The sequence below is a fragment of the Sapajus apella genome, unplaced genomic scaffold, assembly GCF_009761245.1.
Source record: "Sapajus apella isolate SASKATOON/1434 unplaced genomic scaffold, GSC_monkey_1.0 scaffold2, whole genome shotgun sequence".
Lineage (NCBI taxonomy): Eukaryota > Metazoa > Chordata > Mammalia > Primates > Cebidae > Sapajus > Sapajus apella.
Genome location: NW_022436942.1, coordinates 35825079 through 35850979, shown reverse-complemented (window position 1 = coordinate 35850979; position 25901 = coordinate 35825079). Strand labels below are relative to the sequence as shown.

The following is a 25901-nucleotide window of genomic DNA, read 5'->3' as shown; positions in this document are numbered from 1 at the left end:
AATTAGCTGAGCATAGTGGTGGGCACCCGTAGTCCCAGCTACTCGGGAGGCTGAGGCAAGAGAATCGCTTGAACCTGGGAGGCAGGGGTTGCAGTGAGCCGAGATCATGCCACTGCATTCCAGCCTGGGCAACAGAGCGAGACTCTGTCTCTAAAGAAAAAATTTAAAAAAAAATCTTAAGTGTTCCCAAGAAAGAAAAATAAACCACACACATAATGTGTTCTCAGAAAATTATAAGCTCCTTATTTTCCAATAAGCCCTATATTCTTTAATAAAGCCTTGACTTGGAATCAAACTGAAATCAGATACAATTATTATTAACTGTTATTAATTATGAACCTTAACTGCTAAAGACAGGGGCCTGAGCTAATCATTTCTATTTATTGTATTAGGGTAAAAGCTGAGAAATTATTAAAGACTTTCATTTGAAAAGACTAAGAATAGGCCGGGCATGGTGGCTCACGCCTGTAATCCCAGCACTTTGGGAGGCCGAGGCTGGTGAATCACAAGGTCAGGAGTTCGAGACCAGCCTGGCCAAGATGTTAAAACCCCGTCTCTACTAAAAAAAATACAAAAATTAGCTGGGCAGAGTGGCATGTGCCTGTAATCCCAGCTACTCAGGAGGCTGAGGCAGGAGAATCGCTTGAACCTGGGAGGCGAAGGTTGCAGTGAGCCGAGATCGCGCCACTGCACTCCAGCCTGGGTGACAGAGTGAGACTCCGTCTCCAAAAAAAAAAGAAAAGAAAAGACTAAGAATATAAACTTAATCCAGGCTAGAGTGAAAGTCTTCTCCCTTCTAAATTACGATAACTTTGTATTTTCTCATTATAAAAGTGAACCAATTGCTCTGCTTGCAGTAAGTTCATTGAGCACATCACGACATAACATAACCATTAGGAAAGACACTTCACATTATTTTAGAAAAGTAACTTATTATCTTATGCCTGAAGATATAATATACACATTGATACCATGATTATTAACCTAATCTACAATTTACTGGCTTTGTTTTGTAACCTCACTAGTATATAAGGGCTTGGAACAATTTATAAGGCAGATAGCACCAAGATTTTTGTTTGCATTTTTCATTTCAGACGTCCTTACTTATTTTTAAAAACAAGACAAATATAATTTTTTTGATCACAATGAGATCACACATCTCTACTTAACACTTTATAGGCTTAATACCTGGGTGATGAAATAATCTATATAACAAACCAGCATGACGCAAGTTTACCTATGTAACAAACCTGCACATGTACCCCTGGACTTAAAAGTTAAACACACACACACACACACACACACGAAGCAAACAAAAAAAAGAGTAATGCTTCAAAATTCTGAAGAAACTATTTTAATCTAGAAGTCTAGATGTAACCAAACAACCAATAAGGTGTGAAGGAGGAAGAGGTATTAACTTCGAAACATTTACCCCCAAAGCACTGTCTCAGAAAGCTATCAGAAAGTGTATCATATTAAACCAAGGAACAAACCAAGACAAAAACCTAAGATCCAAGAACTAGAGACAAATAGTGGAGCAAAGGAACTTCCCAGGATGATGTCAAAGGAAAGTATCAAGACAACAGTTGTATGTAGGCCCTAAAGAGCAGTTTGGGCTGAGGCAGGAAGGTGGGGAGATCTAGAAATGATCTCAACCCTTCTCACCTGATACTGTTTGCGTACTAAGAAGTTAATACTGTGTAAGAGTATAAGAATTAGTGACAGTATTGATGTAGTAAATTAAAGTTTTAAAAATGAAAGCAATTGTTACATCAGACAAAATCAGAAGTTCTACAGGAAAGAACAGACAACTATAGGACTCTTTTGGCCTTAATAATGCATAATGTTTGCATGCTTATAACAATTTAAACATTACATAGTGATTTAACTAAAACTATACTAGACAGAAGAAAAAGTATTAGTTGCAAGGTGCTCTAGGTCATCTAGTAAGCCCAAAATATAAGAACAAAATATAATGTTAAAAACTAATAAATCAAGAAATAACAGAACAAAAGTTGGCATTATTAAAATTTAAAATTCCTATTTTTCTTACATACTCTTAAGAATTCTACAGATGTAAGTGGACATATGCAAAATAATATGTGAACAACATACCAATTATAGCATTGTTTATAGGAGCAAAAACACCAAGAAACAGAGAAAAAAGAATCAACAATTTAAATGTCCATCAATAAGGAAATCACTACAAAAGTTCAGATATCTCCATACAACTCAATATTATACAGATATTTAGACTGAATGATGCAGCTCTATTTGTCCTGATATGACAAATCTTGAAGACATATAAATTAAATGAAAAACTAGAAAAGTGTTTGCTATTCTATGTGCAAAAGAAAATAACTTCATAAAAATAGCAATATAAACAACATAGAATACAGGCATAAATATGGAAAGAAACAGCTAAAGTACTGAAAATAGTTAATTATGGGGCACAGCACCATGGGATATAAAAGATTGATATTTCTCATTGCAAGCCATTAAGTACTCCTTGATTTTTCAAATTGTTTATGTACTATTTTGACTAAAATAATACTAACTTTAAAAAGTACAGACTGTGGAAGGCTAGATAATTTAGACCAATCTTTACATTAAAAAAACTTAAAAAGCTCAATAAAATATATTTTTTAAAAAATCACTTCCTAAAATGCAAAGCCTAAGAAAATTAAAAGCATTTACCTGGCCAAGATGTAGGAATAGGCTAAAACCCAAAGAAGTTAGAAAAATGCTTGGATACCATTTTCCCTAGAAACAGTTTGCTGATTCAGAAGTGTCGGCCAGGAAGAAAGCAAAATCCACAAAAGCGAAATAAGAAGTGAGACCCCAAAAAGCTGTAGCATAGGACTAAGGAAGAACCAAAAGTAAACCTGGCTCTAGCATGGTCTTCAGCCACCTGCATGATCCAGAAAATCAAAAGCCTTGAAATTAAATAAAGCTGGGCCTGTCTGAAACAAATGGAAATCTTCGTTAATTTAGACCTCAAATTATTCAACAAATAATTTTTCAAACAAATATCTAGTAGATATGCAAGGATAATCAGGCACATGAAGGAACAAGATAACAGAAACAGACCCACAGAAACTCCAGATGCTATTTTCTCAGACACAGATTATAACTATATTTACTATGTTCAAGTACATAGGACAAAATTGAAAATTTCAGCAACTTACAAGTTTGTCAAAAAAAACAAAATTCTACAACTGAAAAATAAAACTTTAAAAATGAACTCAATGAATAAATTTAAACACAGATTACACATAAAGAGTAAGTGAATTGGAAGACGGGCTGGAAGACATTCTCCAGGTGAGACAGACAAAAGAGTAGAACATACAGAAGAGAGGGTTAAGAGACACAGGTTATAGAATGAAAAGGTCTAACATACATTTAAGTAGAGGTCCAGAAGGAAAGGAAAAAGAGAAGGGGGCAGAAGCAATATTTGAAGAAACAATGGCTGAGTTTTTCCAAAACTGATGAAAACATCAATCCACAGAATCTAGAATTTCTTGCAGTCTCATTCAGGGTAAACAAAAATAAATCCACACCTAGATATATCATTGGGAAACTGCAGAAAATTAGAAACAAAGAGAAAAATCATAAAAGCAGCCAGAAAAAAGGAAAACAAAGCCTTCAAAAGTGCAATACTTAGACTGATTAATCAATAGTGAAAGAAGCTGGAAAACAGTGAAATGATCTTTTCAATGGGTAAAAAACAAAAATAAATCAAATAAAATCTGCCAACCTCCCCTTCCACACTCTCTCATGGAAGCCTGTCTTCGCCTCCTAAACTCCATCAATATCTCTATTCCCTTCCACTCAGTGTGGAAGCTGCTTTCCTCTCCTGGATTCCATCTTTCTGGATTCTCTCATTCAGTGTGAGAGTTAGCTGTTTCTTTCTCTCTCCTTCTCCTGTTTCTCTCTCTCTTTAAATAAATCACTTTCTACAAACAAACAGCAACCAAAAAAACCTGCCAATTTAATTTCTATGCCATGTGAAAATCTCCTTCACAAACTAAGATGAAATAAAAACATTTTCAGACAAAAACAGAATAGAATTAGGAGACCTATAGTAAACATACAGAGAAAGAGATACAAGAAAGAAAAGAAGAAACAAAGAAAATGGAAATATGCTCTCTGGAAGAAAATGAATTCATGGAGTTCAATCCTGTAGTTACTACTTGCTTAATCTTTGCTTAGGACTCCAAGGGTGAATTCTTTTACCTGGTATTAATATCTGATTTGTCTCTATACTCTGTGGGCGGCACTTAACTGAACATCTGCAAGCACTTCATTTAGTTCATTTTAGATTCATGCTGGCTGGCCATGGAGGCTCATACCTATAATTCCAGCACTTTGGGAGGTCAGGGTGTAGTTGAATTGCCTGATCTCAGGAGTTTGAGACCAGCCTGGGCAACATGGCAAAACCCAATATCTACTAAAAATATAAAAAATTAATCAGGTGTGGTAGTATTTGCCTGTGGTTCAAGCTACTCAGGAGTATGAGGTGGGAGGATCACTTGAGCCTGGGAGGCAAGGTTGCAGTATGCAAAGATTGCACCACTACACTCTAACCTGGGTGACAGAGTGAGAACTCATTTCAAAAACAAAAACAAAAAATTCACATCTTTCTGTAAATATTTTATGTCCAAAGTGTAAAAGACTACTAAACAAGACTTACTAAGATTTTCTATCATCCTGACTCGATTATCTAACTACTGCTTATTAATACTAAACAAACATTAACAGTAATGGAAAAAAATCATCATTTTATACTTAGTGTGCAAAGTATTCATCACTTATGCTGGTGTGAACAGTTAAATCAGATTATTATTACCTATTATCATTTCAACATTCCTTCCTTTTGCTGTTTTCTCCACAGAATCCACATTCAGAATGTGAACATCAGGTCAGACTGCCTGAGTTCAGGTCTCGCCAACTCCAACTTTTATTAGCTGTGAGTCACTGGGTAGCACATTTAAACTGCCTGTGTTTCAGTTTCCCCCATCAGTAGGACAGTAACAGTTGTTATATTTCATATAGGATTATATTAAGAATTAAAAACCAAAGAAAATATACATTGAAAAGTACTCATTACACAATTTGGCTAATATAAGCATTCAGTATAAGTTAAAAGCAGTATTTTTTTTAGAAAAACAAGGTGCACGGAATCTATATTCGAAAAGCCATGAATTTTAGAAAGTATTAATTTTTAAAACAATTACTTCCATTAATTTTATAACAATAAAAGTTAAGTTCTAATAATTAAAAATACATACTTGACTAAATCTATTCTGTTATTGATGGCAGCCCAATGGAGGAGTGTAACATTTTCTTTGTCCGGTTGCCGTACATCGTAACCTGCTTCCACCAATTCTCGACAGCGTTCATATATTCCGTATCTTGAAAAGAAAGAAAATATGGTGTTGCTATTATTTAATGAGAAATGTAAAGCTAAAAATAACACTGAAAAGAAAATTCATTCCTATTTTGATACTAGGAAATTAAAATGTATTTCTCAACATGGAATACTACTTTTAAAAGTCAATATTCCAAAAGGTTTCACTAATCCATTTTATAGTTCTAAAATGTCTCACTTATAAGAATGTAAAAATCTCACTATATGGAAGAGAAAAGTACACCAGAAATATAATTTCAATCAGTTGCTTATTTTTCTTTAAACCACTTATCCCGCCAAACTCTTAAGGCAGATAGTAAAAAAAATACACACAAGCTAAAAAATAATAAATATACAAAAATCAGTAATAAGATGCATACAAATGATTTAGAAGAATATCAAGAAAGGATGTTATATAAGCCCCAGTGTGAGAAACAGCTCACCCATCCAAACCCAAAGAATAGATTCCAGAGGCACGAAGAATGGCAAAAGTGCGACTTTTAATAGCTGTCTTACAAGATCAGGTGTCTGGTAGGAAGGCACACCCAGGGCAGCTACAGCATCTCCTAGCATACAAGTCCCTTCCCCAGTTCCTCACTGGTTGAACACTATCCAGTTACAATCTTCCCAGATGTTGCCCAAGTTTTATTGTCCCCCTTATAAGGTTATACTTTAGTCTTCTTCCACATTTCAGTATGATTTCCCAATAATGAAACTTCCTTCCCTTTTATGGGCTAACCCCTCCTCTACATTCTAATCACTTATTGTGATCTTCTAGGTACATGAGCCATGCAGTTTACTACATTCACAGGCTGCCTGTCAGTGCTTATATTTATCATACCTTGAAAATGGACCATTTAAGATGTTTTCTCACAGACTCCCTTCTCTTTTCTATTTACCTTCTTTGGTCTTATTTTCATTTAAACCCTTCTGGTCCTCGAATCACTCTAGAAGTCATTTACTATCTTCCTCACAGGAGGGCGAGTCTGGTTTTTAATAGTAGCAGGTTATTTTGCTGGTAAGTCATGGGCATTGGTTTATTAACAGCTGTTTCAATTAATCTCTGTGCTAGTCCCCTCACACAAGGGATAATACAACATCCCACTGCTAAGACTCCTGCCACAATTATGAGAGATGTAAGGATTGAAGCTACTATGCCTTTCCATGTTCCAAACCAACCTTCTAGCCAAACCATAAATGGGTCATCAATTCCAGCACTCTCTGCCAGTTCGTTGGCTAGAGTTGTCAAACTTTGTAAAGCTTTTGTGATGATCCCATCTGGGCAATATTGTTGGGATTGAAAGTACATTTCCCACCCAGCATAACACATATGCTCCTTTTTTCTGCTAGTATCATGTCTAGTGCAAGTCTGTTTTTCCAAGCCTTTTGGCTGGTGGCATCTAACTAGCTAGTCACCCCTTTGAGGGTGTCCTGAGTATAGCTGATGAATCTGTTGATTATAATAGATACAGTTAATCCAATTCATATTCTTATTAATAGGTGACCACCAGAAAAGTGCTGATTCAAACCCAGCAGCTATTTGGTTTGGGGCCTTAAATTCATTAGGCACCCCCTAGAGACTCCTATTAAGTCAACATATATATTGGGATTAAAAGAATTTGTCAAATCTCTCCAGTTTCGGTGGTCATGTGCATTTTTGGGTATCTTGCGGAATGCCAGGGTGAAGGGAATGGCCAATTGGGCTAAAGCACAAGTCCCGGTCCAACTGGAAGGTAACCGGTTATGGAGGCTACTTTTCCTACAATACTACCAGACATCCGCCCAGGTATATGGAGAGCTGAGTAATTACCATGGCCTCACCAGTGACATTTAAGATGGGTACAAGTTGAGAATTCTCTCATGGGTTTACTGAACTCTGCCCCCTACCTAGAGAGACAAGAGGGGGTGGTTCATATTCCCTACAGAGAATAAGGGGATTACTCTGGGATCTGACCTCCACAATGTGGGAAAGAGCAATGACAGACTCTGAGCAAAATCATCTAAGGCAAAGCCTATTTTATAGCAAATAGTTCACGTAATTTTTTTTTCTTTTTTGAGACAGGGTCTCACTCTGTCACTGAGGCTGGAGTGCAGTGGCGCAATCATAGCTCCCTGCACCCTCCACCCCCAGGGCTCAAGCAATCCTCCCACCTCAGCCTCCCAAGTAGCTGGGACCACAGGTGCACACCACTATGCTCAGCTTTTTTTCTTTGTATTTTTAGTAGAGATGGGGTTTCACCATGTTGCTCAGGCTGGTCTTGAACTCCTGCGCTCAAGCAATTCTAGAACTAAAATGTACAATAACTGAAGTCACTATATAGATTCTAAGACAGAAATGAGACAAGAAATGTCTTCAAAAACAGAAGAAAGAGTCAGTAACTATGAAGACAGAGCAATAGCAATTACTATCAAGTGTGAAGAGCAGAAAGAAAGGAACGTGAACACAGTCTAAGGGACCTGTGGGACACCATCAAGTAGAACACACACATTGTGGAAGTTCCAGAAAAAGAGAGAGAAAAAGGGGCAGAGGGAATATTTGAAAAAATAATAGCTGAAAACTTCCTAAATTTGAATATAAACATCAATGAAGTCAAAGTAAAAGGAACACCAAGACACCCACACTGAGACATGATAGTCAAACTTTTCAAAGACAAAAACAAAGAGAGAACCTTGAAAGGAACGAGAGAGAAGCAACTGGTCACATACAAGAATCTTAAATAAGTTATCAGCAGATTTCTCATCAGAAACTTTGGAGGCCAGAAGCTAGCAGGCTAACATATCCAAAGTGCTAAAAGAAAACCAACGCCAACCAAAAATCCTATATCCAGCAAAACTGTCTTTCAAAAGTGATGAAGAAATTAAGACATTCCCAAATAATGGCTGAGGGAATCTGTTACCACAGGACCTGCCATGCAAGAAATTATCAAAGGAGTGCTGCTGAGTGAAATTAAGAGACACTAGACAGTAACTCAAAGCCATATGAAAAAACGAAGATCTCAATAAAAGTCAATACCTGGGCAATTAGAAAACCTAGCATGATGTAACAATAATTTGCAACTCTACTTTTTCGTTTTCTATATGATTTAAGAAACTAATACATTAATTTAAAAAATTAAACACCAGTATTATTGCAATTTTGGTCTGTATGTCTACATATTGTTTCTATATAATTTTAGAGACTGATACATTTAAACTAATTACTACTTTATGTCTGTTGGAAATACAATATATACATGTGTAGTTCTGTGACATCAACAACTAAAAATGTGTATAGATGTATAGATGAGGCTGTAAAGGAGCACAATTTATTAGGTTATTGGAATGAATGTATAAATTCAATAATATAAATTCAAATTAGTGTTATAACTTTAGGATAAGTGTAATATCCATAGTAAGTGCAAAGAAAAGTAGCTATAGGATATACACAAAAAGAATGAGAAAGAGATTTAAACACTTCCCTACAAAAATTGAACTAAACACAGAAAAATACAGTAATGCAGGAAATGAGACAGAAAAAAAGCTATATGGCATATAGAAAACAAATAGCAAAATGACAGAAGTCCCTCTTTACTAGTAATTACTTTAAATGTAAACGGATTAAACTCTCCAATTCAAAGACAGTTTGGCAGACTAGATAGAGGAAAAAAAAGACCCAACTACACGCTGTCTACAACAGACACACTTTAGATCCAAAGGCAAATTAGTTGGAAATGAAAGGATGAAAAAAGAAAGTCCATGCAAATAGTAACCAGGGGAGAGCAAAAGTGACTACACTAGTATCAGACAAAATAAACTTTAAATCAAGAATGGTTACAAAAGACAAAGACATATATTAATAAAAGGTTCAATACAGCAAGAAGATACAACAATTATAAATTAAAAGCATTGAACATTTAACCTAGTAACATCATCAAAATATTTGAAGCAAAAATTGACAGAACTGGAGACAGAAACAGTTCTACAATAAGAGCTACAGACTTTAATACCCCAGCTCTCAATAATGGAAACACCAGACATAAGCAAGGAAACACAGAACTTAAGAAAACCATGCCCAGCCTGGACTCAAGTATTTATAAAAGTGAACTGAACTTACATATCAAAATTTAGTACTGTGCCTCTTCTTTCCACTGTAAATAATTAACAATTCCCAAGCAAATATCAAGTGGAAAACAGAAGACTACGAACAAAACAAACTACATTCTAAAGACACAAATTTTAGGGTTATGTCTACTTTTTGTTGTTGCTTTATGTGCAGAAAAAACAAGGCTACATGTGTCATTCTAATAAATGCATGTACAGGTTGGGTATCTCTAATTCAAAAATCAAAAACATGAAATATTCCAAAATTCTAAACTTTTTGAGCACATGATAGATACAACAGATGGAAGATACTACACATGACCTCATGTGACAGGTGCATAAAACATAAAAAACATTGTACAAAAGTACCTTCAAGCTATGTGTATAGGTGTATAAGAAACATAATAAACATGTTTAGACCTAGGGCCCATCCCAAAAATATCTAATTATGTATATGCAAATATTCCAAAATCCAAGAAAATCAAAAATCCAAAACACTTCTGATTCCAAGCATTTTGAAGAAGGGATACTCAACCTGTATTCAGATAGCCTATTTAAACCTAAAAGCAAACAAACCTACAAAAGAAAACAGAATCTCAATCTTTACAGATGTCATGGAATTTCTCTATGTTGTTGCACTCAAAGCCCATGCAAAGGATGAGATCACCTTAAAATCAAACTGTTCAGATCAATCATTTTTAATCTTTTTGGGGATCATAGACTCCTTTGAAAATACAATGAAAGTCACAGACTCTACCCAGAAACATGCTCCAACACACAAAATTCTGTATATAATTCCAAGGCATTCAAGGAAGCCTGAAGCTCTTCATGGAGCCCAGGTAAGAATGTTAAGTAATTCACACCTCCTCAGCAAGTTATAATAAAGGTCACATTACTCTGAGATTTGGTTTGCAATGAGTAGTGTTAAGGTTGCCAGCACTCTACAAAATAAATATTAAGGGACCAAAAGCACACCAAGTCTTTATATTAGGAAAGAGTTATTTCATAATTTCACAAAATAAAAAATATTATTTTACTTAGGTAACCTACTGGCATAACAGATACCACTTCATGCTTTCTTCTTGAAGTAAATATGCAGATGATCAGAAAGACCAAGAAAAATACACACCCTAAGTAAATATGACTATTAATTCTTTGAGATGCAATAAACTTCAGACAATTCCTTTTTTGTTTGTTTTTTTGGAGATAGGGTCTCACTCTGTTGCCCAGGCTGGAGTGTACTGGCATGACCGTATCTCACTGTAGCCTTGACCTCCCAGGCACAAGTGGTCCTCACACCTCAGCCTTCCGAGTAGCTGGGAACACAGAAGTGTGCCATCATGCCTGATATGGTTTGGGTCTGTGTCCCCACCCAAATCTTATGTTCAATTGTAATCCCCAATGTTGGAGGCGGGGCCTGATGGGAGGTAATTGGATCATGAGGTGGATCCTTCATGAATGGTTTAGCACCATCCCTTTGGTATTGTTATCGTGATAGAGTTCTCATGAGATCTGGTTGTTTGGAACTGTGTGACACCTCCTCCCTACTCTCTCTTCCTCCTGCTCCAGCCATGTAAGACGTGCCTGCTTCGAGCTTCACCTCGTGCTATGACTGTAAGTTTCCTGAGGCCTCCTCAGAAGCAGAAGCCACTATGCTTCCTATATAGCCTGCAGAACCATGAGCCAATTAAACCTTTTTTCTTCATAAATTACCCAGTTTCAGGTATTTCTTTGTAGCAGTGAGAGAATGGACTGATACAATGTCCAACTTTTTTGTTGTTGTTGTAGAGACAGGGTCTCATTCTGTTGCCCAAGCTGGTCTCAAACTCCTGACCTCAAGTAGTCTTCCCACATTGGCCCCCCAAAGTGTTAGAATTACAGGCATGAGCTTTCACATCTGTTCAATTTCAAACAATTCTTAAAGCTGAAGAATCTATGAACTAAATAGTCTCCTCTTTGCAGATAAAAATAACCGTTATTTCAACTTCCATATAATTTACATTATAGTAAGTCAGATATATCCTTTTCCTTGGCCTGTCTCAAAGCCTGATAATCTGGTATTTTGACAATAACATTTTAGAAAACTTTGTGATATTTCCCTCAGCACAGGTTAAACAAATAAGTAAATATGACACTAACTACGTTTTATATCTAATCTGTGTACCTGGTTGGTGGGGGAGAGAATATTGTACACACACTAATATTTTCCATTTAAAGTGCTTTAATTCTAACAATGTTTTCGAATTCACCATTAACCAACCTTAATATTCTTAAGCCCTAATAATATACTTCTGGAAAGATAAGCAAGTACCAAAAGCAAATGGACATATTCAATTAACCAATGGGAAATAAACTCATTTTTGTTTTTATGAGACGGAGTTTCGCTCTTGTTGCCTAAGCTGGAGTACAGTGGCACGATCTTGACTCACTGCAACCTCTGCCTCCCAGGTTTAAGCGATTCTCCTGCCTCAGCCTCCCAAGTAGCTGGGATTACAGGCATCCACCACCACGCCCAGTTAATTTTTGTATTTTAGTGCAGACAGGGTTTCACCATGTTGGTCGGGCTGGTCTCGAACCCCTGACCTCAGGTGATCCACCCGCCTTGGCCTCCCAAAGTGCTAGGATTATAGATGTGAGCCACTGCACCTGGCTGATAAACTAATTGTCTAATTGAGATATTGATGTTTTCCCATGGTAATATGACTGTTATTCAGATTCATATTTCACTTGAAATACACGTCAAAGGAAACAACTACAACGAAAACCTTACTGTGTAGCCTTGACTATGTCCCATGTGCTGTAATCATCAATATGAGTTTTCCGTCCAAGAGGTTCACCATATCCATGGTTATAATGGCTTTGGGGTTTGATTTCCTGTTAAAAAGAAAATCACACACAGGCAAGAAATGAAAAAAGAGGTACAGACAATATTTCCATATTTTATAGTAGTGTTTTTGTGTCATTTGAGAAATACTAATTACTGACATAATTAAGTTTACTTTATTCTAAAGTCTATATTCTTTAGGAAAAAAGCATGTTCAAAGAGATGTACCTATTTTATACATTCTCAAGCTAAAAAAAAAAGCTGTAATATTAGAAACAAGTAACAACTTAGTAACTGAAATTCACCTTCAGATAGAACTCTCTTCCCTCGTCATCAACTCATTCTCTCTGACCAATTTTTCTATTATTCTAGTATAACCCTTAGCTCTAGCACTCTACTTTAAAGCCTTCACCACATGCACTGTTCTATTCCTCAAATAAACTCTAAGGTCCTAAAGGAAGGAACCTCTGGATATTATTTTTCTGTTACTCTCAGATATTACCTTTCCTAAAACTCCTTCATGCTCCGAGCTACCATTAGATGAAGAAGAAACGGAGCAGTGCTGATAAAAACTAAATCTGCCTGAATAGGCCTAAAAATGTCAATATCCCTTTTAAAATATTTTATATAAAAATTTATGTATATCGAATTTAATGTATATAAAAATTTTAATGCCAGTTTCAAAGAATATTATATCCATTCAAAGCTTACATGCTGTATTTTCTATTCAATACAAAATCTGCTATATATAGTCAATTTCCCCAATATAACATAGCACTAAAATACAATTGTTTCTTTACATAAAAACAGAGAAAAACTGAGTTTGTGCAGCTCCAATAACATCTGTGAAAACTGATATGTTTTGGATATTTTTCACAAATGTGTAAATATAAATAAAAGGATAAATCATAAAATACTTGGAAAGAAATTCTTAGAACAATATATGCTCTCTTGCCTCTGATAAACCATCTACCACTGATACTTAACAATACAAAGTTAAGAGTACTTTACTGGGGGAGGAAAAGCTATTTAGCTTACTCTAGCCATTCAAATTATGTGGGAAATTCTAAAACTAATTTGTTTGAGCCATAAATTTAGAAGACAACCAATCTGAATATTTTCAACAAAACGGAATTTAAAAGTTTCACAAAAGCAAATTCTGCTTGGCATATAATCTTTGAACAGGCAAATGCTTAGTTCCTTATAAAAATGCTATAGCCAATGTTAAAATATCTCAGTAAAAATTACATATCCACATTAGAAGAAAGGGAATATACAGCATTCTTAAACCAAGATTCACAACATACTGCAGATACTTCACTAAATGATTTTTAAGAGATTATTCTCAAACTCCATTAAAATAGAGGTTAAGTAGGTGTAGTATTTTAAGTTTATACAATGTTCTGAATAACTGACAAAGCAAGCCAATAAGAATTATCCATTTAATTTCTTTAAATCTTTTCTATTTAATTTCTCCACTGAATTCCAGTTTTCAATCTTTCTACACTCTATATTTAGTGGGGTAAGATAAAGAAAAATACTTCTAAGCCAGTAACACTTTCTTCTTTCTAAATTTTCTTTTCTGATTCTATTCGTTCCAACCACAGGGAAAATAATTTTTTTAACCTCCCACTTTGATATCTATATGGCTGTAAGATACCTGAAAAAGAATAAAAACTTGATCACTGCTTTCATGGAGAATGAAATAATATACCCAACAAAACATGTATTGAGAGTCTGCAATACATAAAGCTCTCTACAATATACTGGGAAACCTGCCCAGGACAAGGTAAGACATGTGCAACGTTAAAGACGGTGTCAAAAAAACTCTATTTAAAACAAAACCAATGCAACAACAATAAAAAAAAAAAAACACACACACACAAAAACCCATGAACCAAGTATCAACATTTTAAGAGAGATCGCATCAGAATCACTGACTCTTCCTTTTGCACCAGTCTCCACTATGGCTCAGGGCATCACTGCGCATGTATACAAAATATAGCCTCTCATCCTGAAGGACTTCCCAATCCAGAATAGAAACACAAAGTAGGGAAGAAAAATGAGTCAAATAATACAAGTAAGAGCCTTCCAATCCTAAGTAAAAACACAGATGAAGACAACATAATGTACAAAAAGTAACAACATAACTTGGAAAAAACTTGGAATTTGAAAATGTGCTAAGGCAAATGCTATCCTTTTTTACTATGGACGAATATATTACTTTTACATACAAATAATATTCACAGAATAAAAAGAAGTCTCTTTTTGAGGATTACTATTATAAAGTTTTCATGTGACTTTAATTTTATTTTCATGCCCAAAGATCTCACTTACTGTACATAGTGATTTAAATTGTATTCTCAGTTTGTCTCACTGACATTGCCAAATGTGAGTTTATAAATGTTACTGGAAATTAGACTTTTTTCCAGTAACATATTAAAACTAACCTATACCAGTATCTGTTTTGTGCCACCTATAGGTTTTTATTTTTTAATAAAAGGTGTCTGATTTTTTAAAAGATGCCTTTAACTAAACATACCTTGAATAATTTTAGAGGGGCAGAGTTATACTCACTAAAAGATTAATGAAAGGGTATATAAGCAAATCTCCAACCTGCTTTAATACTAAACAAATTTTCTAATAAAGAACTTTGTTTCTCACTTTTAAACAGACTGTATATTGGTTTATCTCCAGGACCAGTACCTTGTCAATGTGACAAATGACAACACTCTACTCTATCAAGATAACCACAACTATCAATAGGCCCAGGAGTAACAATTCTGATTTTAAAGCATATTTTTAACATGTTCATATAAATAAGCATATCCTACAAATGTAGATGATTTTTAAAGCTAAAAATTTGCTACTATATATTAAATATATTTTCAACATACAAATATTTAGTTAATTCAACTATTTAAAATCTGTAATTTTTCTTCAATGTTAATGGAAACCAAGAAGCAATTTAATTGCTATCTCTACCAAAAAAAGCAATACTAATTTTAAAATACGTATGTAGGTCATTGTAACTTCCAAGAAAACAGTAACTCCATTAGAAGCAGCTTGGCATAACAGAAAAAAATCCTTGACTGAGAGAATAATGAATTGAAAGTCTGCAACTCTCCTACCTAGGGTATACCTAGCAAGTCAATTACTACAGGGAACAAATCCCTCCTTTGTAAATAGGAAAGAACAAAATAAGCAAAAAGTTCCTCTGAGATGCCTCAAGGTAAGAGTGAAAGAGCTCAGAGATTTCTAACTACACATACATACATCTTCTTCCTTTGAGATAGTCTAACTCTGTCACCTAAGCATGATCTCAGCTCACAGCAACCTCCGCCTCCCAGGTGCAAGCCATTCTCCTGCCTCAGCCTCCCGAGTAGCTGGGACTACAGGCACGCACCACCACGCCCAGCTAATCTTTGCATTCTTAGTAGAGACAGGGTTTCACCATGTTGGCCAGGCTGGTCTCAAACTCCTGGCCTCAAGTGATCTGCCACTTTGGCCTCCCAAAGTGCTGGGATCACAGGCATGAGCCACCACCCCAAGCCTCATTCCCGTCTTAAACAAAGCACTTTGTTATTTGTTTTTAGATACTGGGTGTTAAAAACTTTAAGCAAATTAAATTTAGCAGAGTTTATTGGGCAAAGGGCAACTCATGAATCTGACAACACTAATAACCAGAAGAGGTTCAGAGTTCAGCTTCAGAGCAGAGAGTTTTTACAGGCTGAACTCAGAAAGCAATTACTTGATTAGGCAGAGCTAGTTAGGCATTTGCCTTATTTGAGCATGATCCAAAAGAAGGTCCCAAGTTAAAGGTTAGTTGGTGATTTGTAATTGGTAATGTCTCTAGTTAGACTTAAGTTTCATGTCACTGTTTTCATTGAACTGGGTTTTGGTTTGCTTATGCAAGAACCCCCAGGACATGCAGCTTTATACAAGATTTCTCCAATTAAAGGTATAGCTGCTTTCTAAAAAATAGTTCTGAAACTTCTGGATTAGACATTCCCCAAGTTCTAAGGGGAACATGCAATGATTTCATATATTTTAAATAATTATAACCACTTGGAAGAGTCTTAACATTATCTAGTTGACAGTAAAAAGGTTTTTTTTTTGTTTGTTTGTTTGTTTTTAATAGCCCTGGCTTTGAAGAGAACTGGAAGGAGAGAAATTATCTCCAAAATCTGCTATTACAGGTAACAGACAGTAGACAGGAATAGTGGACAGGAATGGAAAGAGCTGGGATAAGCTGAGTTGTGATAAACACTACTGCTAAGAAAAATCAACATGACATGACTCAAACTTACACAGCAGGTATAGGGCCAATACTAGTTTACATGCCAGTATGACAGATGCTATAATACGTGTTTATTTGCACACCTTGATGGAATTATATAACCAATCAACTATTTGCCAAGCATCTATGTGCAAACTAGTTAACTTTTTTTAAATGCTAGACCTATTGTGGTATAAGAAGTGTATTCCGTCTTTGTCCCAAGTTCTTGGCACAAGCCTCCTAAAATGCTTGAAATTTCCAAGTGATAGGAATGTTGTCATTCATTAAAGGTCCCTTTTGACTACACCAGATTTTATGCCAATGAAGTGGCCTGAAGTGGAGCCCCTATGGAGCATAGCCTCAGGAGGGGGCTGGTGACTAGAATGACCAAGTGATTAGAGGGCTGGAATTTTGAACTCTTCTTACTGACCTCTGGAAAGGAGAATGGGGTACTGAATATTAAGTTCTATAAAACCTCCTGAACAACAATATTTGATGAGTTTCTGGATTGTTGGAGACTTTACGGTTCTGAGAGGGTAGCGTGCCTGGAGAGGGCATGGAAACCACACTCCCCGCCTCAGACCTGCTCCCACACATCTCTTTCATCTGGCTGTTCCTGAGTTGCATCCTTTATGATAAACTGAAAAATGTAAGTGAAGTGTTTCTAAGTAAAGTGTTTCCCTGAGTTCTGGGAGCAACTTATGCAAATTATCAAATCTGAGGAGGGAGTTTTGGGAACTCGATTTATGGCCATCAGTCCAGAAGTACTAAAGGCCTGATTTGTGACTGGCACCTGATGTGGGGGGCAGTCTTGTGGGACTGAGCCCTTGACTTGTCAGGTCTGTGCTAATCCCAGGTAGTTAGCATCAGAATTGAAATTAATTGCTGCACACCCAGTTGGTATCTAAAAATTTGGAGAACTGCTTAATGTAGAAAACCCCTACATTTGGTGTCAGAATAAAGTAAGTGCAAATTGTTTTTCTAGACCTATTAAATATTTAGTTTACATTTATTTATTTAAAAGAAAAAAAAAGGAGGCAGGACTAATGAACCCTCTGTAGCCCAGTATTTATAAGTTTGTTGCCAACCAAATACAGGTGTTTTATAAGCAGTCTATCAGAAAGAGTTCTCCAGAAATTGGCTCTGTAGTAGTGTATACATGAATAAACAAACATGCAAGTATAGTAAGTTCAGGAATATTATGAAAGAAGCATAATGGAAGGTACCTGCCCTTCAAATTTATTAAATTTATGGTATTAAGGGTCTCTAGGGGAACGGATTCATTGCTAAATTTTACCTAATACTAACGAACATTCTTAAAATAAACAAAAAGCATACATATGAAGCTCTTTATTAAAAGAAATTATGTCACCCCAAATTACATTTGTAAAATAAAAGCATTTTGTTACAGCCATAGATAGAAATAGGAAAACATTTTTGGTAAAAAAGGAAAACCTGATAGTAATTTCTTCTAAATTCTAGGAACATCACAAGGATTTTTAAAGGAATGCTTATGGTTTGTAATAAAAAGACAGCATACGCATAAAAATATATAACCAAGTGAACAACAAATGGCAAGGAAAACCAGTTTCCCCTACAAAATCATAAAATTACTTTCTTTTAAAATGTAGTTAGTTAACAGTGCCAGCAGATGGCACTATACTCAAGAAAGACTTAAAATCTACCAAATATACCATGTTTACTTGATTTACATTACTTTTAATTGACACATAATAATTGTACATATTTATGGGATACAGTGTGATATTTCAATACATGTATACAACACACAATGACCAAACAGGAAAATTAGCATATCCATCACCTGAAACATTTATCTTTTCTTTGTTTTGGAAACATTTAAAATCTGTCCTTGTATATTTGAAAATATACAATAAATTGTTAACTAGTCACTCTGTAGTGCTATAGAACACTAGGACTTATACCTCCTAACTTGCTGTACTTTTATAACCATTAACCAACCTGTAACTATCCCCCTCCTCCTGTTCCCTGCCTCTAGTAACCACTATTCTATTCTCTACTTCTGAGATTAACTTCTTTAGCCTCCATGTATGAGTAAGAATATGAGGTATTTATCTTTGTGACGAACTATCTTTCAGGAAAGACTGAACAAAACTGATTTAGGAAGACATTTGGGAAAATATTCATCGACCTTAGATTACTTAAATAATGGTTTACTGCAACCTCCACCTCCCAGGTTCAAGCAATTCTCCTGTCTCAGTCTCCAGAGTAGTTGGGACTACAGGTGCGTACCACCAAGCTCAGGTAATTTTTATATTTTTAGTAGAGATGGGGTTTTGCCGTGTTGGCCAGGCTGGTCTTGATATCCTGATCCCAAATAATCCACCCACCTCGGCTTCCCAGAGTGCTGGGATTACAGGTGTGCTCTACCACACCCAGACTAATGAACATTTAAGCAAATGCCTAAACGCATACGTTTCTCTCCTCTACCTCTTTAAAAATAAGCTTTATTAAAAAAATAAAAAAGTTTTAGATTTACAAAATTAATGTCGAGAGTAGTTCTCATATTCCCCACGCTGTTTCCTCTATTATCAACATCTAACAGTATGATACATTACCTTTAAAGAACCAATATTGATACACTCTTATTAACTAAGTCCATACTTCACAGAGTTCATTCGTTTTTATCTAATGTCCTTTTTGTTTCAGGATCACATCCAGGATACCACCTTACACGTCGTTGTCATGGCTCCCTGGGCTACTCTTGGCTGTGACACTTCTCAGACTTTCCTTGTTTTTGATGATCTTGACAGTTTTGAGAACTAGTCAGGTATTTTATAGAATGAACCTCAACTGGAATTTCTTTTATGTTTTTCTTATTACTAGACTGAAGTTATGTATTTCAAGGAGGAAGTATTGCTTTTAATCTAACCTTATTTTTTTTAATTTCTTTCAACATTCCTTTAAAATCTTTATCTCCCCAAATGTTTATGTATCTCTACATAGTCTGTAATCATAGTACTCACATACTTAATAGTATTCCCTTTGTTTCCTTATGCCATTACATATAGTTTTTATAAGTACTGCTTTGAACCATTGTTAATTAGTCACTCTGCATATACCAATTTATACCACTGCATATACCAATATATCAAAATGTTCTGAAACATTTCCCAATTGCTGAACATTTTTAGGTTATTCTTACATGTCCTAATTGAACTGAGATGGTATATTTTAGGCATTCCTCTTCTCTGTCTTCCCCTAACATTCTCTTCACCATTAGATTTTAAGCTATGATAGGATAGGAATCCTATCTTAATCATTTGTGTATGTCCAGTGGTTAGGAGAGAGCCTAGCATAATACTGGTCTCCTTAAATGAAATGAAAGAATGAATGGATGAATTTTTCCTCATTATTGAAAAAATACTTTCTTCAACTCATCTAATATTTCTTCTTTTTAAGTGGGGTAAACTCCTAGAGATGGATTCCTAAAGGGTATGAATATTTTTATGGTCCCTGATATAGTATCTAAATTGTTTTGCAAAAGAATTATAATCTGAACAGCAATACATGATTTACTATTTCTCCATAAATTCAGTAGCACTAGGTATTACTTTTAAATTCTCCACTATTTAAATAGAGTAAGAAAGACATGCAATTCCAACTTTAAATACATTTTCCTATCCTATTTCATCTTTTGGGAATTGCCTGTTCATATCTTTTGGTCATTTTATTGTACTTGACTTCTGAAATTTACTTACTATAATTAAACTTTTATACATATACAAGACTAATCTTTTTCATACTGATCTAAAGACTTCTGTTCAATGTTTAGAATTGTTCTTTATGCTTTCAACATAGTTCAGAGATTATACCCTCTCTAGTCACATGTATTAATCTTTTCCTTGTGCTTTTTTAGTTTTCATTTTTAAACTTCAATGCTGCTACAATTATCAGTGTTCTTCATGAAATATTTTCAGTTCTCTTCTCAGGCACAAGGTTGAACTGCACAGCCTTGGCCTTTTAAAAGATAAGTGTGTCCAAGTGATTGACTATGTGATCTTAAACAATGGAACATAAATAAAAAGTACCTGTTGCTTTCAGAGAGCAAGCTTAAGAGCTAACATGTAATTCCCCAGTCTCCTTCTATCTGCCAAGGAGACTGGCCATCTTCCAGAGTGTAGAGTAGCTACTATCCAACCCACAACGTATATGTAGCATAAACTACTAACATGTTTTTAAGGGACAGGGTCTCACTATGCTGCCCAGACTAGAGTACAGTGGCTATGCACAGATGTGATCATCACCCACTGCAGCCTCAAACTCCTGGGTTTAAGCAATTCTCCTGCCTCAGCCTCCTGAGTAGTTGGCACTACAGGTACACGCCACCACGCTCAGCTAAGCCACTGAAATTTAGGATTGTTACTGCAGCAAAACACCACTTATCTGGACTAACATGATTCTGAGAGTTGTTTAGTTTGGTAAGTAGTGCATAAGTGGATCTATATAAATCAATTTCATTGCATTTTGGAGCTGGTTATAACTAGTACATGGTTTTACTACTAATGTTCACAGATTTATCTTATATCCAGCCACAATGTTAAAATGTCATCTCTGATTTTAGATATCTTTGAATAAGAATATAATCAAATCTCCTTCGAGAGAGAGTGTGAGTATTTAAGTGTTTTCACTCCATGGCTGATGGCATTGGCAAAAACATCAAATGCAACATTGGAAAAGTAAAAAGAATAATTCCTTATTTCCCTGTATTTTTCCTCCATTTTTAATAATCAATGTATTTAGTGTTTCTTCATTATAAAGGTGTTCAATCATCATTATTCATATATATTCCAGAGAATGCATAACACTGTATATGGATAAAAATGTCCACTTGATTGGGCATAAAAATGCCAACAGACCCTCACATTATAGAATATGGCCAATTTAGTATTTCATTTGAGATTCTCAATTCATCCTGCAAAGATTATGACTAGCATTATTTTAATGTATTGGTCTTACAATACTATGAAAGTAACCTTCACTCTACCCCTTGACCTCCCTTCTCCACCACAGGCCAACTATTCTTATCAGCAACCTACGCTCAAGCCCTGGCCACATTTCCACTATGTCTCAAAAAACTAGGGCAGCCGTAAAATGATTATAGAAAACTCCAAGGAAGAAGTACATTTTAAGCATTGTAAGTTAAGTTTTATAAATGTTTGCATCAAGTGCACATGTAAATTATTTAAATGTAATTACCAAAATGTAATCTGAATGGCAAAGAAACATAACTGAAAGCCCTAAAAAGTATTGTAAAACTATCTCTTAGAAGAAGTGTAAAAACCCCATCTTTGACTAAGAGTAAACAAGGACATTTAGGCATTTATTTCAGATCAATCAGGGAGTTTTGAGGAAGGAAGTAACAGAATTAGATAAACAATTTTAAAAGATAATCTAATGTTTTTTTTCCTTCCCACCCCTCCCACAATTTATACTTCCGCCTTTCCTGTGATATTTACTAGAAGGCATTTCTAACTATCAAAATGTCCAAGGTAGAAAAATTCAGCTGGGTGCAGTGATGCATATCTATAATCCCCACAACTCATGAGACTGATAGGGGAGGATCATGTGCGGTCAGGAGTTTGATATCAGCCTGAGGAACATAGTAAGACTCTGTCTCTAAAAATAAAAATTAAAAAGGCCGGCACAGTGCCTCAAGCCTGTAACCCCAGCACTTTGGGAGGCCGAGGCAGGTGGACTCCTTGAGGTCAGGAGTTTGAGACCAGTGTGACCAACATGGTAAAACCCATCTCTACTAAAAATATAAAAATTAGCGGGACATAGTGGCATGTACCTGTAATCCCAGCTACTCAGGATGCTGAGCCAGGAGACTTGCTTTATCATGCCACTGCACTCCAGCCTGGGCAACAGAGCAAGACTCTGCCTCAAAGGTAAATAGAGAAAATGAAAATTAAAAATTTAGGCAGGCTTGGTGGCACACACCTATAATCCCAGCAACTCAGGAGGCTGCAATGGGAGGATCACTTGAGCCTACAGTAAACTGTGATCACATCACTGCACTACAGCCTGAGCAACAAAGCAAGACCCCATCTCTAAAAAAAAAAAAAAAAAGAAGAGCAAACTCATTCCATCTTGACTCTTTAACCCAAAACTTCAAATATTCACCAAGTCTCAATGCTTCTTTTCTCCAAACAAATCCATATCAATCCCTTCCTTTGTATTAATATTCTCACAAATGGTCTACCCATATTACTGTCCCTAACACTCCCTTACTTAAAATCCTTAAAATCACATATATAGGGTAAAGAGAGGACATTTCAGCAATCACACAAAATCCTTCAGGAAGTGGTCCCAATTTACTTTTTCCAGCTTTAGTATCCACCATTCCCTTCTACACATGCTACACATTTATATACACCAGCCATTCAAAGAAGTCATGTACTTTTAAAAACCTCAGTATCTTTGTGCTCATTTTGGCTATTCTACTTAGAAGACACAACCCATCTCAGGTTCAGGCAGACCTTTACAAATCACAATTCAATTCACAATTCAAAAGTCATCAAAGCCTTCCTTGTCCCAGGCAGCTAAATGACCTATTATCTGTGCCCTTGTGCTATGCAAATAAATTACAGACAACTAAGGATGGTGGAGACATAATTTTTTTCAACTTTACAATGGATGGGTTTATCAGGACATAACCACCATCAAAAGTAGAAAAGTATCCAGACTCACAATTGTTCAAATTATAATTTTTAACTTTATGATAGGTTTATCAGAGTACTAAATTCATTCTGACTAATGACGAGTTTACTGGGATGTGGTTCCATCATAAGGTGAGGAGTATGAGGGGACCTGAAAAAGTTTTCAGAAAAAATGGAATCAAAAGATTAAAAATACAAACTTTAGGCTGGACACAGTGGCTCATGCCTGTAATCGCAGCACTTTAGGAGGCCAAGGGGGGCAGATAACAAGGTCAAGAGTTCGAGACCAGCCTGACCAACATGATGAAACTCCACCTCTACTAAAAATACAAAAATTAGCCATGTGTGATGGTGTGCACCTGTAATCCCAGCTACCCAGGAGGCCGAGGCAGGAGAATCACTTGAACCTGGGAGGCGGAGGTTGCAATGAGCCAAGATGGTGCCACTGCATTCCAGCCTGAGCAGCAAGATTGCATCTCAAAAAAAAACATATGTATATACATATGCATGTATGTATATATATATAAACTTTACTTCTCAACATAAGCCCCATCAAGTTCAAGACACTTTTGTAAATTATGATATCAGACATTTAGTCCATCCCTAAAAAACTGAAGGTCCTGAGAATTTAACCATGTCAATGCAATATTTTTTACACTAATCTGAAAAAACAATAGGTGCCCTTTAGAGATTTTTTAAGATCAGGAAACAAAAAGAAGTTAGAAGGAGCCAATTCAGAACTGTAAGGTGGATGTCTAATGATTTCCCATTGAAACTCCCAAAATTGTCCTTGTTTGATGACAGAAATTAGCAGGAGCAGTGTCATAGTAGAGAAGGACTCCCAGGCATTTTCTCTGCTAAAGCTTTAACTATAGCCTTCTCATAATAAGCAGATGTTGTCATTCTTTGGCACTCCAGAAAGTCAACAAGCAAAATGCCTTAAGCATCCAAAATTCTGTTACCACAACCTTTGCTCCTAACTTTTTGCTTTTGCTGTGTTTAGACCACTGGTAGTCATTGCTTTGATTGTGCTTTGTCTTTAGGATCATCTGGTAAAGACGTGTTCATCTCCTGTTACAATTCTTCAAATAAATGCTTCAGGATCTTGATTAACAACTCTGCTCTTGTCTGCAGCCAATATGTATGTATGCAAGGCTTTTGGCAGCCATCTCATGGAAAGCTGGCACAATTTTAATTTTTCAGTCAGAATTGTGTAAGCTGAACCAATTGAGATGTCTATAGTTTCGGTTATTGTTTCTGCTGTTAATCTCCAAACGATTCGATTAGGGCATGAAATAAGATTAATTTTTTCCTCACAAATTGATGTTGATGGTTTTCTGCTGCTGGCTTCATCTTCAACATCATCTCATCCTTTCTTAAAACAAGTTATCCATTTATATACTGCAGATTCCTTTGGGGCATTGTCCCCATAACCTTTTCATAAAGCATCAATGATTTCACCATCTTCTACCCAAGCTTCACCATAAATTTGATGTTTGTTCTTGTTTCGATTTTAGTAAAATTCATGGTGCTCTGATAGGGGCTCTTTTCAAACTGATGTCTAATCCTTCTTAATGCCTCAAATTAGATCCAGTTTAGGCATGTCACAACAAGTTAGTTAAAAGTTTATTTTGGTGCAAAAAACTGTGAAATCCATGTATAGTTTTTTATAATATCCATTTTCCATGAACTTTTTGAAATCTGTATAGCATTGCATGGTGGTGTATGTGCTAGTTTAGCATTGTTCCTCTAATAAATTACCACAAACTTAGTGGTTTAAAACAACACAAATTCATTACCTTACAGTTCTGGATGTCAGAAGTCCAAAATTATCACTGGGCTGAAGTCAAAATGTCAGCAAGGCCACACTCTCTGCTCCCTCCAGAGGCTCTAGGGGAAAATCTGTTCCTTGCCTCTTCTGGCCCTCCTGGGTATTGGCATAATCAAGGCCAACATTTTCAAATCTTTCTCCACTATTTTCACACCGCCTTCTCCTCATTTTGTGCTCAAATCTCCCTCCGCCTCTCTCTTAAATGGATTTCTGTGATTGCATTTAGGGTCCACTCAGCTAACCAAAATAATCCCCCCATCTCAAGATACTTAATTATCTCTGTAAAAACTCTTTTTCCTGATAAGGTAATATTTATAGGTTCCAGAGATTAGGACCTGATATCTTTGGGAAACCACTGTTGTGACTATTAAAGGATGAGAGCAAGAGTAGAGAAATGAGAAGAGATTAAAATCTGTATTCCATGGTAATATGGTTTGGCTCTGTGTCCCCACCCAAATCTCACCTTGAATTATAATCCCGAGGTGTTGAGGGAGCCACCTGATGGGAGGTGATTGGATCATTGGGGTGGTTTTCCCCATATTGTTTTCATGATAGTGAGTTCTCATGGGATCTAATAGTTTCACAAGTGTTTGACAGTTCTTCCTTCCTGTACCCTTCTCCTCTCTTTCCTGTCACCATATAAGATGTGCCTGCTTCTCCTTCCACTATGACTGTAAGTTTCCTGAGACCTCCCCAGCCATGTGGCACTGTGAGTCAATTAAATCCCTTTCCTTTACAAATTACCCAGTCTCGGGTATTTCTTTACAGCAGTG

The 25901-nt window shown here is 36.0% G+C and overlaps 1 protein-coding gene across 4 annotated transcripts in view; it reads right to left on the bottom strand.

The window, feature by feature from the left end:
- The window catches only part of ZDHHC17 (zinc finger DHHC-type palmitoyltransferase 17), a 92407-nt gene that overhangs the window by 47280 nt on the left and 19226 nt on the right, over positions 1–25901 (bottom strand). For 3 of the 4 annotated variants that reach the window (XM_032296232.1, XM_032296250.1, XM_032296259.1), the window contains exon 2: positions 5292–5414. In XM_032296232.1, coding sequence (XP_032152123.1) covers positions 5292–5414 — 123 coding nt within the window. Of the gene's footprint in view, positions 1–5291; positions 5415–12260; positions 12365–25901 lie in introns of all 4 variants that reach the window. The other variant, XM_032296240.1, reaches the window with a different exon arrangement.